The following is a 14,197-nucleotide window of genomic DNA, read 5'->3' on the forward strand; positions in this document are numbered from 1 at the left end:
ATATATATATATATATATATTTAGCTGTTTTTGTTTTGTTCTAGGGTCCTGGTAAAGGAGAGAGCGGAAAAGTGTCCATCACATTCTTCCGTTTATTCCGAGTCTTGAGATTGGTGAAACTGCTCAGCAAAGGAGAGGGCATTCGAACGCTCCTCTGGACTTTTGTCAAGTCGCTCCAGGTCAGCGAACAATTCACAAAACACAAAAGATTGATAACGCTATTTTGTCACGACGCTTATAAAGTCTTTTTCTTCTTTTTGTATTCATACTCCTGACTTTATTGTGCTCAGGCCCTGCCTTATGTTGGTCTGCTCATCGCGATGATCTTTTTCATCTATGCTGTGATTGGCATGCAGGTTAGTCTCTCTTATCAAAGTGATCCAGAACTAAGATGAAGCAGTTTACAAAATAATATTAAAGATATACTGCCTAAACCATTGAAGGCCAAAGTTAGTTTCGTCATGTTGGTTCAACTGTTTGTTTCTTATCAAGTATTTTTCTTTCAGTCATTTGGGAAAGTGGCCATCGATGAGAACACACATATCAACAGAAACTGCAACTTCCAGACTTTCTTCATGGCTGTTCTGGTGCTCTTCAGGTGATCGATCACCTTGTGAACAGCTTAAATCTTACAGTATTTGAACAAGGTTTAAAAGATCTCAGCGTATAAGTAAAGGTCAAATGAAAATGTCTGCACCGTCCTTGTAGGTGTGCCACCGGAGAGCAGTGGCAGGAGATTATGCTGGCGGCTCTGCCCGGTAGACGCTGCGACCCAGAATCCGACACTGAGCCCGGTGAAGAGTTCAGCTGCGGTAGCAACTTGTCCTACATCTACTTCATCAGCTTCTTCATGCTCTGTGCTTACCTGGTGAGGAGGAATTAAGGATCTGTTCTTTTTAATCACTGAATTCTTAGATCATTTGCAGGAAAACACTTTCCCTCCTTTAATATCACGTAAAACAGCCTCCCGACTCCAAATTAAATTTAGGTATAATTAATTCAGACTTGTGCTTTGCAGGCTTTATCAGGTCAAGTGGGATCACAGTCAGATGAAAGTAGAGAGGAATCAGAGGATAGTATTACAACAACTGAGCAGCAGCAGTTTTAAAAAGCTAACCCTGCCTCCTCCAATTCCCAACTCCTTAGAGAACTCACTCTTCAGTGGATTTTGTTAATCCAGACAGCAGAGCCAAAACCCTGATTTAAAAAGGTACAAATATTTTAGTAGCATTTCCATGACCTCAGGACGCTATATTTAGACATTTAAACAGGTTGAAGTAAGGTGACTTTAAACCTGGAGAATGTGCGAGAGCAGAACAATCTGAAGTCTAGCTCATGAAAGTGGAAGCTTATCCTCTTTTTAGCTGCAGATCTGAAGTGAAAATAGATGAACAGGTTACCTGCTTAAAATCATCATCAATGCCATCTAATAATACATATGGTTCTGAGGACCTTCAAGGTGCAGTGTGTAGGATTTGGTGGCATCTAACGGTGATGTTGCAGATTGCAACCAACTGAAATTTACAACTACAAGCGTGTAAAGGAGAACTACAGTGTCCATTGTTCTGGGCTACTGTAAAAACATGGCCGACTCAAGAGGTTCTGCTCCATATGTAGATATAAACGGCTCATTCTGAGCTAACACAAACACAACAATTCTTATTTTCCAGTGATTATACACTTAAAAAATCATAGTTATGATTATTACATTCAATTTCTGCCAATAGATCCCCCTAAAGGCTACACACTCAAGTTCACTTCAAGTTTAAAACTTTTTAAAAGTTTTAAAGTCAGTCTGAGCACTTTCCTTGTTCCCTAGAAGCCCGATTTACAACCACAGCATCCAGATTCATGTTCGGCCCCGTCTCTTCGTGTGTGTCTCTCATTCCTTCTATGGTTTCCTCTCGCGTGGACAGCTGACATCCCTCAGTCTGTGTCTGGTCTGTGACCTTTAGCAGAGCCCCACTGGGACCCTTCCTTTGGCTCCCTAAAATAGACCTGGACCCCTTTTTGTGCTGCTCACAGAACTGGATGGACTGACACGCGTACACGTCATTATGAAAGACCACTTCGAGAATCACATGCATTTAGTGGCAAACAATCACACACTTCCATCTCGAGTATTGGGTCTACTTTTAGCTACTTATATTAATTTACCTTAAAGCACATTAAGATCAACGAATTTCATTTGACAGTATTTTAATCACAGATGTTATTTAAGGTTAAATTGTAGTCATCAACCATAACTTGCCATTATTTTAATAGTCTTTTGATGGTACTTTTTAATCATTAAATCAGTTATCAGATCTTGTTTTATAAGTGACATGTTGGTGACAAGTAGCTGTTGTGTTTCTGTCCTTCTCTCTGTCAAGATTATCAACTTGTTCATTGCCGTCATCATGGACAACTTTGAGTACCTGACACGAGACTGGACTGTGCTCGGTACTCACCACCTGGATGAGTTCAAGAGAGTTTGGTCCGACTACGATCCAGAGGCCACGTAAGTTCCTCGTTCCTCTTCAACCCTCTGCTCTTCTCTGCATGCCCCAGAATATTCTTATCTGTCAGTAAATGTATGATTTTCTGTCTCCTACAGCGGTCGTATAAAACACATCGATGTCGTCACTCTGCTGCGTAGGATTCAACCACCTCTTGGTTTCGGAAAACTGTGTCCTCATCGTGTTGCTTGCAAGGTAAGTTGACTCGAAGTCGGTGCTGCAAACTTGATGCGCGGAACATGAGCAGATAGATAGATCTCCCTCCTTGTGCTTCTTCTGTCCTCTCAGAGACTGGTTGCTATGAACGTCCCGCTGCACTCTGACGGGACAGTCACCTTCAGTGCTACTCTGTTTGCTCTCGTGCGAACCTCACTCAAGATCAAGACTGAAGGTTTGATCTCATTCATATATACAGACGGAAACTCATGCAGGCTCATGAGTGTGAGTCTACCTCGCTCAGTGCTGTTTCACTTAAAGGCTTTGTTGCTGTTGTCGCCCTCAGGCCCCATCGACAAGCAGAATGAAGAGCTGAAGGTGATCATTAAGAAGCTCTGGAAGCGCACCAAGCCCAAGCTCATTGATGAAGTCATTCCTCCCCCTAGAGGTACAACAAGAAGTCACATAGCTGCCTGCTAGGAAGACAACTTTTGTCTTTCGTGATTCGTATCAGTAACATGCCTTCATATGAAATATGTTTTCAGACATATAATGCATGCCTTCCACTTGGCCCTGCACATTTCCATCACTAACTTCCTTTTTATTTCCTTCTCAGGGGATGAGGTGACTTGCGGGAAGTTTTATGCCAGCTTCCTGATTCAGGACTATTTTAAAAAGTACCGCAAGAGAAAGGAGAGGGAGAGGAAATCCAAAAGGAAGGACAGGGCGGCTTCTCTGCAGGTGGCTTTAAAAGTCCAGTGTGTGGGATCAGGGGGATTCAAGTTTCCACATCACATATGTGTCAGTTGCATACTGGATCATGATCAGCTTCCAAATAAGTTGCGATGTCACAAAATCATGCTCGTATATATAATGTCTTAATGAAAGCACAGATAAACTTTCCTCCTTCAGCAGATGTTTTTGAAAACAGCCTTCTTATGTCAAACTCTGCAGAAACTTTTTTGTGTAGGAGAAAGAAGATCAAACATCTAAACTTAATATTTGTGTGTTCGTAGCTAGGACTGCGAACGCTGCAGGACCTGGCTCCAGAGATGCGTCTGGCGATGGCCTGTGATCTTGAAGATGAGGAGGTTGCGGATGGAGAGATGACCGGTGATGATTTATTCGACATCGCGCCGGGAACTTTCATGACCACAAAGCCCCCCAGCACGCAGCTGCCGCCTATAAACAAGCTGGTGGAGCAGATAACCGTGCTCATGGAAAATGAGATCAAGAGAGCCGAGGAGGTCGTGGTCACAGAGCAGGTGATGGGCCTGCAGGAGCACCAGAAACCAGGATCAGAGCTGGCAGGAGTCAGCGTTGTAACAGAGCAGCCTGTGAGGTCTGAACCTCTGCCCATCAGGTGTGTTCCTCTCATTTTATAGAAATTCACACATTGGGATTGTATTTCTTTTTTTTTTTAAGTCATAATGAGTTGTTTCCTCTCCTGTTCAGGGAGGACCCCATCAGTGAGTTGCCTCCTCCTCCCCCAGAGATAACACCGGTTGTAGTCGAAGAACCGGTTGTAGTCGAAGAACCGGTTGTAGTGGAAGAACCGGTTGTAGTGGAAGAACCGGTTGTAGTCGAAGAACCGGTTGTAATCGAAGACCCAGTTGTGGTGGCTACAGCCGTAGATGAGCAGGTTTATTACACTGAGGGGGACGCTGCAAGTCAAGCACCAGTAGACGGGTAAGAAACAAGCTATAAAGAGTGAGGATAGAGATGCAACATGTATGTAATAAATTAATAAATAAGGGAATAGTTTGAATACACTTATTTGCTTGATTGCCAGGAGTTAGATGAGGAGATTGATACTCTCAAAAGAAAATTAAATATGTATATTTCCCTAAATGTAAAACTGTTCTTTTAAGAATATTTAATGACGCTAAAACTCTTGGATCTTACAGGTATGTGTACTCAGAAACGGTCTGTTCTCTACCAACTGAGACGGGCTACAATGGCCAGAGCCTGGAGAGTGCCGGCAGCATCGGGGAGCTACCATATGATACTTATGATGCCACTGGCTTTGATAGCAACGGTTATAATGGCACCAACATGAATGGACAGAGCGTCACTGCAAGCCCCACTCCCTATGCCACAAATGGATACAATGGGAACGGATACGCAGGTGACAACGACAGCGGCAGCATCATTAGCGCCAATGGCAATGGAAGTATAATGAACGGCAATGGAAATGGCAGCACTTTCAGTGGTTACACTGGGAATAGCTACAATGGAAGTGAGAATGGCGCACAGTTTGTCAGGAGACGACTGCTCCCTCTCGTACCACAAGGTGAAAAAAATACATTTTCTTTTTTCATCTTTATTAGTAGACGCTGTTGGTAATTTAGTTCTATATATTACATATATGTACAGTGTGCAGTTTACAGAATTATACTGTTTTAACAACCAAACATTTGAACTGCAATATAAAATGAATCTGCAATCAAATCATTGTTTAAGTAATTTGTCTTTTCATTTTTGCCCTAAGATGCGATGCTGATACTAAAACCTTCCACACAAGGTTATGATATTCTAGTCATGCATCCTGGACAGTTTCCTATCACTTTCCTGCTTATTGTTTCAGGTCGAAAGCCGTCCTTTAACTTACAGTGTCTGAGGCCACAGAGCGGTATGGACGACCTCCCAATCCCAGGGACTTTCCGTGGGAGCACACCCCCATCCAGATCCCATCTCCAGGTAAAGCAACAGCATACACAATCCCAAAATGTTCATGTTCATACCACCTAGTGCGTCTCATCTTGATTCACTGGTCTTCTCCTGCTCCTGCTCCCTCGTCTCAGACCCAGTACAGCGTGGACTCCCGGCCCAGCAGCATTACCTCGATGTCATCAGCCTCCTGGATGAACGCGACAGCAACTGGCGCCGCTCCTCTCCCAGGAATGATCCCCCCGTCAGGGCGCAGGGGCAAGCTCGTCTACTCCCCTATGATCCTGGTGGACGAAGCCACCGGCAACAGCCAGCCAATGTGGAGCGACGGCTCTGCCAGCCTCCCTGCAGCGAGCAGGGCACCTGGCTGGTACCCCGGTCAGACCAGGACCTTCACCAGCATGAGGATGCCACCCGTCAAACAGGGCTTCCTAGACAGAGGCAGTGCAGACAGTCTGGTCGAGTCGGTGAGTAATAATGCAGCATGGGATTCTAGTGAATGAATGGCAACCAGTATGTACGACTTAGAAACATTCACTATTTTGAATTACTTTCAGCCTACTAGTTTCATTTTGTGTTTTTTTTAAACATAAACCAATATTTTTCCAACTATATCTGCTTCTTATCAGCTGTAATAACAGGTTCACAATGTTTCAAGTCTAAACAACAGTAACAAGAGGAAATTCTGATCTAAAAAGACTGTAACTTTGGCGATACTTGATGTGACTAAGTCAGCCTGCTGGAATCTCATATTAACTAGTGATAAGTGGATTTTGTTCCCTTTCATTTTCAATGGAAGCACGTTGGAAAGGCGTCTCTTAATATCCAGTATGTACAGGAGGAATGATTACAGCAAGCAAAACCTGTATCTGACTGACTTGAAAAACTGTGACTGTCCTTTAATACAACAGGATAAGCATGCTCTGATATGTACTATAAATGCTATACATATTAATGCAAAAATATTACACAATCGTCAGTTTGAAGCTTATATAACGGCGCACCACTGAGACAAATTCTTAGTCATGTGTGATACTTCCTCTTTCTTCTAAATGTGCTGTAAATTGAAGTCTATTTGCTGTTACTGCACTGTTTACATATTAATAAATGAAATAAAGTTGCTACATTTTGCATTTTAATTTGGCTAAGTGACTCTTTGAGTTGATAACTTTTTCCGTGCATTGGACATAATGATAATCACGTAGACAGGCAGGTTTATGTTTGACTGAGAATGAGTGGCGAAGAACATAATCCCTGTTTTACATCATTGTTCCACTGACTTTTTTCTCTTCCTTGCTAACGTCAGATCCTGATCTCCGAGGGTCTCGGTGTCTACGCCAGGGACCCCAAGTTTGTGAGCTTTGCCAAGCGGGAGATTGCTGAAGCCTGTCACATGAGTCTGGACGACATGGAGAGCGCGGCCTCTGACCTCATAGCTCGCGGGGCCAGTCAGTCGATTTCTCGTTTTGAGGAGGAACTGGCCGATGAAATGAACTGCGTGATTTCTTTCTGAGATCACCAAAACTGAAAAAAAAAAAAACTTTGAGAGAAAGTGAGTTTAAATTTTCTCTAGAGAAAACAAAAAAACTGGACAGCTCAAGTGTAAGAATGATGTGATACAAAAGGGACCGTTTTGTCTGCTTTGTTATACCAAGGTAAAATATATACTTTAACTTGTAAATGCCAAAACACACACACACTTACACTGATTTTAGGATTACATGTCAGTATGTGGAAGGACTCACAACTATTCCTACACTAAGCCGTGTTTTACAGAGGTGTCCACTGAATGTGACAGAAAACTGTGGCTCTGAGCGTCATTATGACAGAGGACCTTTTTTTTGCATTGCATTCTCATTTTGTACTGTACTTGAATTATTCTCTCTTTATACACCTATATATCAACTGTAAAAAAATGAAACTATTAGATTAATAGAACATTTATACGTTGTTACACAAATAATTGACATGTGAGTGCTCAACAGCATTTGCTATTTTTTAGAAATATTTATAAATACTGAATATTGAATATCCTCTAACATACAACATGAAAGCTCAAAGCAAAGTTTCGGATTTTTGTGACTAAAAATAAAGCATTATGTTTTCTCAAATGTATGTTTTATTTTATTTTTGTTGTAGTTATTATTCGTGTGCAGTAATAACACCCTTCCAAACAGTGCACTTAAGCTGAAAGGTTATTTTTTAGTTCCATTTTTTTCACAGCAGTGCTATAATGGAGGTTGAAACCTGCAGCAAAAATACAAAAGAATGAATTATATAATCAGTCATTAATGGACCGGTAGATGGGTAACATCTGGGTTTCATTTCTCCTTTTAGAGAAAAAAAATAAGAAGCATGCAAAACATTCACCCATATGTGTCTGATGTTCACTGCTAAATTAAACACTGTTTATTCATCCTTTGTCTTTATAGTGTTTGCATGAATGTAGAAAACCTGAACTTACTTTGAACTTTTCTACAACGTGTTATGTGCAGAATGAGGTTTGCCTACAAGGTCTACAAGGTAATAAATGTATTCCTCTAATACAATCAGCTGATATGTGATGGTGCAGAGCCGTCTGTTAATGACCTGCAGCAGCTCGGGAACCTTCACCGACCTTTTTATTTTTATATCCCTTCTTCCGTCCACCAAAGCGTGAACAGTCTCCATGCCGCTCCTCTCTGCATTATCAGCCTCAGGGCTCAATCTCAAGCTACCCTTAGAATAAAGCAGCGCTGCGATTGGACAGACGGCTCGGCTCCTGTTCGCCCCACGTCCAGCGATTTATCTGACGTCACGACGCTTCACACGTCCTCGCTCAGCTCGTGACGCAGACCAGCTCTTCCTCCTGGGCGTCTTCCTCCCCTGGGCTGTTCCGGATGAGACGCCTCCCTCCCTCCGCCCCTCTGATCCTCTTATCAGCGAGTAAGCGGCCAAGATGGATGTTGTGAATCAGGTAAGGCTTTTTGGGGGGGAAATCATATATTTCACTGTTGTTTTGTTCGGTAGATGATGCTCATTCATTCTGCCTAATTTTCCCTTGTCGTGCGCTCAAATTAAGATTTTTTTTTGCTACCAATCCACCGAGGTTAAGGTGTTAACGCAGTGCTTTCGATTATCTTGGAGTCAAAATTGTGATTTATGCATTTATTAAAAAACTGCAGCGATGTAAAAGCACGACAGAGCGCGATGTAATTGGACAATTTTCCAGCACTGATGCTGCAGTCGATGTGATGGAGTGGCCCGTTGACTGTCCAAAAAAAAAAAAATGTGTAGGATGTCCAGATTTCTGCAGCCATGACATTTAGCAAAGGAAGGAGAGGATGTAGCCTATATCATCTCCAGGGTTTCAGTTAATTGATTTAGACCGCTCACGTCTCAATTAGCCCTGCTGTTGCTAAGATAACAAACATGATTCATTTCCGAGGCCCTCGGTGCGTTCGGATAGCCGCAGTAGGCCCCGACACCGAGGAGGACGGTCTCCTGCATCTCCAACAGCTCATCTCTCAGAGAGCTGTGTGGTTTGCGACAAAAGCCAACAAGGCTTCCCTGAGAGATGAGCGCGGAATCGGGCTCTCGGTCTGCTCTCAACATGGATATTGTCCGTGCATGCGTCATCTGTTTAATATGGATGTTGGGATAAAAACAATGGGGGTGAAAGTAGCCCCAGAGCCCAAGAGAGAGAGAAAGAGAGAAAGAGAAAACCATCACTGCCGCCTATTTCCAGTGCGGCCATTTATTGATGCACACAGAGACACACCGCCTTCTTTGCGGTGTCGCATTCACCTGCGCACAAACGCTCCTTCGCTTTTTTTTGTCGTCAATTACACAGATTTCGCGAGATTTGCTCTCAATTGAATAATAAAGAAAAAGACTGCCGTGAAGTGTGCAGCGAGAGAGCAGAGAAAACGGTCTGTTAATCAGCTTTAGTGTAATTGTAATGCCGGCAGGAGCTCTCTCCCACCCCCACCCCCCCTCCCCTCTCTCTCGCTCTCTCTCTCTCTCTCTCTCGCACGCACACACACACACACACACACACACACACACACACACACACACACACACTTTATTCACTGGCAGCAGATATTTGCTCTGTAACAAACACCTGCGGGTGTCAGCAGTAGAGGTCTGTGGGCTAAATGAGGCTGAAATAATCAGGTTCATGTTTTTAATCAGCATCATCATATCATCATGTTATCATCAGCCTGGTCTACTGGGCTGATTTCAAGAGTACAAGAGATGAAAATGTAATTTTTAAAAAAACTGCTAATTAATTTTTGTTGTTGTTTTGGCAGTTGGTGGCCCAAGGGCAGTTCACGGTACTCAAACAACCGTTGGGATTTATCAAAATTCTACAGTGGGTAAGTTGTCTATTTTGCATTTTATTAAATATATATTTTCCCATTTTAGTAAAAAAGAAAAAAAATCTCAGAATAGAATATTATTATGGATAAACTACTTGGAGCTTGTGTTGGCAATAAATAACGTCATCATGTCCTAACTGACAGATTTGTAACCTTCTGTCACACAGAGGTCATAAAGCTGCATGGGGCTTAATAATGGATGTGACTACACTCTGAGAAAAACAACAACATTGAATCCTCTCTCACGAGGGTTTAACATCAGACTTTTTTTCCTTTATCGCTTGAAAAACTACCGTAACTCTACCAACCTTATGTCTAATAATCACTCTCTTAATCAAAGAATTTGCGTAATATTGAGGAGCCTCTTGTATCCTGACATTGTGATATTTCCCCAAGCCTGAGCAGGAGTCACTAACAGGATGTGTTACATCAATATAGTAGTAACACAATATAGTCATAATGACAATTTGTCTAGAGCAGTTTGTTACCTCCATATGTTCAGTTTACTCCAGATGATGGAGCCAGTGAACTACTCATTAATTAGTTTAGCTGAAGAGAGCAGCATAACTGAATAACTCCATTTTGCTCAAGTTGTGTACAATTTCTGCATCTGAAAGATTTTTTTTTTTTGCTTTTTTCTGTTGTTTATTTTTTGGGGAAAATATCATTAAATGGGGTGTACTTAAGACATTGTACTCCAACAATCCAACAGATAATTTGAAAAGTTAGATTCATTAATTAACAACTAACAAAATCACAAAATGCAAAATCTCATAAAAGTGCCCTGTGAAGATTTACTGCTTTTCTTTGTCTTTATAAGATCCCAAACTGATTATCTTTGGTTTTTTGGTCTGTTGGTCGCACAAAAACACCATTGTGATGTCATCAAGTTGGGCTTGGGAAAACAATCTTGACGGCCATTTTTCTTTCACCATTCTGTGCCATATTGTGGCCCAAAGGATTCATTGATTAAACAAGACAATAATCAGCAGATTATGACTAGAAGATCAGTCATTAAGGATGTTGTCCTACAGCTATATCCTCATAGAGCAGGCTCACACTGAAGAGGCTGCAGGGTTAACAGTGGTGCCTCTCTATTGCAGTTGTCTTCTGTCTCCACAGCTGGGGCACCACAGTGGTAATAGTGGAGCTAATTACCCTCGCTGGCCCCCCAGCTAAGCCTCTAAAATGTGCCTTTTCTTATCTTATGTAATGCTTTGTTAAACACTGATGTGATGTTATGAACTGGTTCTGACTGTTTGTGGTTTGTGATTTTGGTTACGGCAACCAGTTTGCATTATCAACATAGTGAATTATTTTTAATGCAACAATACCATCATTTTTCTCGTTCTGGCTGCTCACATGTGAGGGTCTGATGCTTTCCGTTCTAATATATGATAGAAAGCTGAATATCTTTGGGTTTTTGATTGATGCTCTAGCAAAACAAGCTATATGAGGAGGTCACCTTGGGATTTCTTTCACTGTTTTCTGATATTTTATAAACAAAACAAAAAATCGATTAATCAAGAAAATAATTGGCTTTAGGCTTACATTGTCAAATACACGATAGCTGCAGCGCTAATCATTTTAATAAGCCCTATGTTCCTCATTCAATTTGTGCATGCCATGTAATTATGAATACATTTTGGGAGGGTAGATGAGAAGGGAATTGAGGAGGGGATGCCCTTCCTGCACATGGGTCCCATAATTGTTAGCTACACCCCTGATCCTCAGTATGAGCACACACTTAACACAAACCAGATGAAAACGTGCATGCCAGAGTGGCCCTAACAGTGTCTCACGCTGTAATGGGCTCTGCAGATATGCCAGAGAGCAGTCAGAGGCATGAGTGTACTGCATGACTCTGTAGTCCTTCCCTGGAGCTGTGTGAGTGTGCCAGCACCTCATCACTGCCTCCCTGGGTCACAGCAAGCCAGCAACCAATCAGGAGCCTCGCTCAGGAGGCCAGGGCCCATGAATCATCTGTCAGAGGGGCCTGCATGCCTCAACGTCAGACTAGAGGAGGAGCTGCTTCTCTTTCTGGATTAATATGGGCATACACAACCAGCAACACAGTATTTTTAGGGCAGGAAAGAGGAGCTTCCCCCTCTTTCAGGGATTCTTCTCTAGAATCGGACCTTTTTGGGATTTTTGTTGCAGCCAGAATGTGCCAATTTGCTGTGGTCATATTCATATATTTGAATTTTAGAGATGAGATTAAATGGAAATGGATTGGATCAGTTGAGACCGGTGGAGGATGTGTGATTTTTTTTTGTTAAAGATTTCGTCTACATTTGATGATAAGAATGTGTGAGATTTAAACAGCGTTCAGTATGTGTGACTCATGTAGCTTTTCGCACCTCCCCACACCACCCCACCCACACTCTCTGTCTCTGGGGAAGAGTGCTGACAAAGCCTAGATTTGATGGATGCTGGAAGACATTGAGTTCCCAAATAACACTGATGTGGAGCTCAACAACAGAGTACGCAAACAGCCTCCTGCCTCCGCCGCTACACGATGGCACTGCTATGTTGAATTTCATCTGAATACAAATTTCACTTTCTGTCTCATAAAAAGGCTGTTTGTGAGAACATGATTCACTTTGCTGTAGTCCCTAATGTGTAATAAAGGCTGTTGATTTTGTTGTAGCTCAGGGGCTTTTACTGTTCAGACGCTTGGTGACTCTCTGTGGTTATTATTACTCCAGGGCCTCTGGTGAAGGCTCAGCTTGTGTTTATTTCTGTGCTTTTGTGCTTTTTGGCTATGTGTCGACATGTAAAGAGCTGCTTATCCTCATCCAAGGGTTGGTTTTTAACATTTTAGTTGCACATGAACGCGGAAATCATTTAATATTTTTGGCATAAAATGGTCAAATTTGAAAAAATGTAATATCTTCGCAGAATATCTTCGCAGAGCAAGATCGGCCGACATTAGCTTATTGCAAATATATCGATATTTGCATAAATGTTGTCCGATAACTAACAAGTAATTGCAATACAGAAATACCAAAGATAATAACTATTATGAGTGGAAAAAGGATCTAAAAAGGAGTCTTTAAAAAAATAAATATCCAGATCTAAATGTTATATGTCTTATATGTTAATGTTAAGAGGGAAAAAAATATATTGTTTGGTCAAGCTCTACAGTTGGTGCTTTTATTGATCGTTTTTTTACAGAGAAAGACAGACAGACAGTGTGAGAACAGCCGTAGCAGACAGATCGTTCGTGTCTGAGTGAGTGAGATTGTGTATCTTCACAGCACAGAAGAGCTGTCAACCATCCAGCATACCAGGAGCAGTAGAAACCAGCCTCTGCCTGCTCGCTGTGCGCGACGCTGCCAATAGTGTTACCATGGCACCTGACACTCAGTGTGCCACCATTTCTTTTTTCAGTCTGGCTGGCCCTCTTCTTCCTCCTCCATCACTCCTCCTTCCGATACGGACGCAGGGAGCTCTAAAATCGTTGAACCTTTTAGTAATAAAAACAAATACCTGCTGTGTGTGCCATATTCTAAACAGAATTAGATGGATTACGATAGGATAGAATGTGTGAAGGATTGTGCCCACACTGCAGTTCTACACATGCTCTAGGTGTTGATTAATTGCACAGCTGCTGCAGCCTTACATCCCATTATTCTGTTTGGGGTTTTAAAGAGAAAGTACTACGTAAAACACAACTCACGTTTTGCAGGCCTTTGTCAACTGTCCATGAACGTGACATCGGGAATAATACATGCACCAAAATATAATGAGGCTCAAATATTTAAGATAGGCCAGATCAGCTCCCAGTGAGATTGTCATAATAATGTTGAAATTATCCGTGTTTCAGTCTGGATTTTAACTCAAAAGCTTGACTCCAGATGGCACAATTCTTTGCCTGAAAGTGATAATAAACTGTATCGTTTATCAGCAGCCTCCTCTCCCTCGTCCCACACACTTATGCAGCCACTTTCATCACGTCTGCAGTCATTTGCATTGGTTATTAAAACCTGATAATTGGCCTCCTACCAACAACAGGGAGGGAAGGTGTTGGGTGAGGACATTAGAAAATAAAAATATAAGAAACCCTGCAGGAACGGAGCAGGATGTGTATCGCCATCACAATGAGGCTCGCTTTAGGCGGCCGGTGTGTAAATCCAACAAACGAGCTTCCGCCTCACATTAGCTAAAAGATGACTGTAAATAGTTAAGTGTGTTGATGCTTGCAGCAGGTAGACAGTACTACAAGACGTGGCATAGTGTGTGCGTGTGTGTGTGTGTGCAGATACAAGCTCATGTGTTGGGGTGTGGCTTTGTGTGTGTTGTGACTGGCTTTACAGTAGCTTGTAGTTGAAACTTGGTGACAGATGGTCGAGCACCTCAGTCAGATTAATAGCTGGATTTTCCATCCAATCGGATCTGGCCCGCAGCGCAGGGAGGGTGTGGTAAAAATAGTCTGATTTGTCTAATCTTCTGCGTGTGAGTGTGTGTGTGTGTGTGTGTGTGTGTGTGTGTGTGTGTGTGTGTGTG

The 14,197-nt window shown here is 42.3% G+C and overlaps 2 protein-coding genes across 3 annotated transcripts in view; both read left to right on the forward strand.

Moving 5' to 3' along the window:
- The window catches only part of cacna1fa (calcium channel, voltage-dependent, L type, alpha 1F subunit a), a 19,849-nt gene extending 12,482 nt beyond the window's left edge, over positions 1-7,367 (forward strand). The window contains exons 33-47 of one of the 2 annotated variants that reach the window (XM_031844872.1): positions 45-179; positions 291-356; positions 507-598; positions 709-868; positions 2,373-2,500; positions 2,597-2,693; positions 2,787-2,889; positions 3,001-3,102; positions 3,271-3,395; positions 3,671-4,017; positions 4,110-4,343; positions 4,562-4,947; positions 5,242-5,354; positions 5,459-5,791; positions 6,631-7,367. In XM_031844872.1, the coding sequence (XP_031700732.1) occupies positions 45-179; positions 291-356; positions 507-598; positions 709-868; positions 2,373-2,500; positions 2,597-2,693; positions 2,787-2,889; positions 3,001-3,102; positions 3,271-3,395; positions 3,671-4,017; positions 4,110-4,343; positions 4,562-4,947; positions 5,242-5,354; positions 5,459-5,791; positions 6,631-6,837 (2,628 nt within the window). In that variant the 3' untranslated portion in view covers positions 6,838-7,367. Of the gene's footprint in view, positions 1-44; positions 180-290; positions 357-506; positions 599-708; positions 869-2,372; positions 2,501-2,596; positions 2,694-2,786; positions 3,103-3,270; positions 3,396-3,670; positions 4,018-4,109; positions 4,344-4,561; positions 4,948-5,241; positions 5,355-5,458; positions 5,792-6,630 lie in introns of both variants that reach the window. The other variant, XM_031844871.1, reaches the window with a different exon arrangement.
- An 808-nt stretch (positions 7,368-8,175) lies between these two features.
- The window catches only part of sypb (synaptophysin b), an 11,536-nt gene continuing 5,514 nt past the window's right edge, over positions 8,176-14,197 (forward strand). Inside the window, exons 1-2 of the mRNA XM_031844668.1 lie at positions 8,176-8,280; positions 9,620-9,685. Of these exons, the coding sequence (XP_031700528.1) occupies positions 8,263-8,280; positions 9,620-9,685 (84 nt within the window). The 5' untranslated portion in view covers positions 8,176-8,262. The remainder of the gene's footprint in view (positions 8,281-9,619; positions 9,686-14,197) is intronic.

This window comes from Anarrhichthys ocellatus, unplaced genomic scaffold (assembly GCF_004355925.1).
Source record: "Anarrhichthys ocellatus isolate YVR2014 unplaced genomic scaffold, GSC_Weel_1.0 scaffold5, whole genome shotgun sequence".
Taxonomy (NCBI): Eukaryota; Metazoa; Chordata; class Actinopteri; order Perciformes; family Anarhichadidae; genus Anarrhichthys; species Anarrhichthys ocellatus.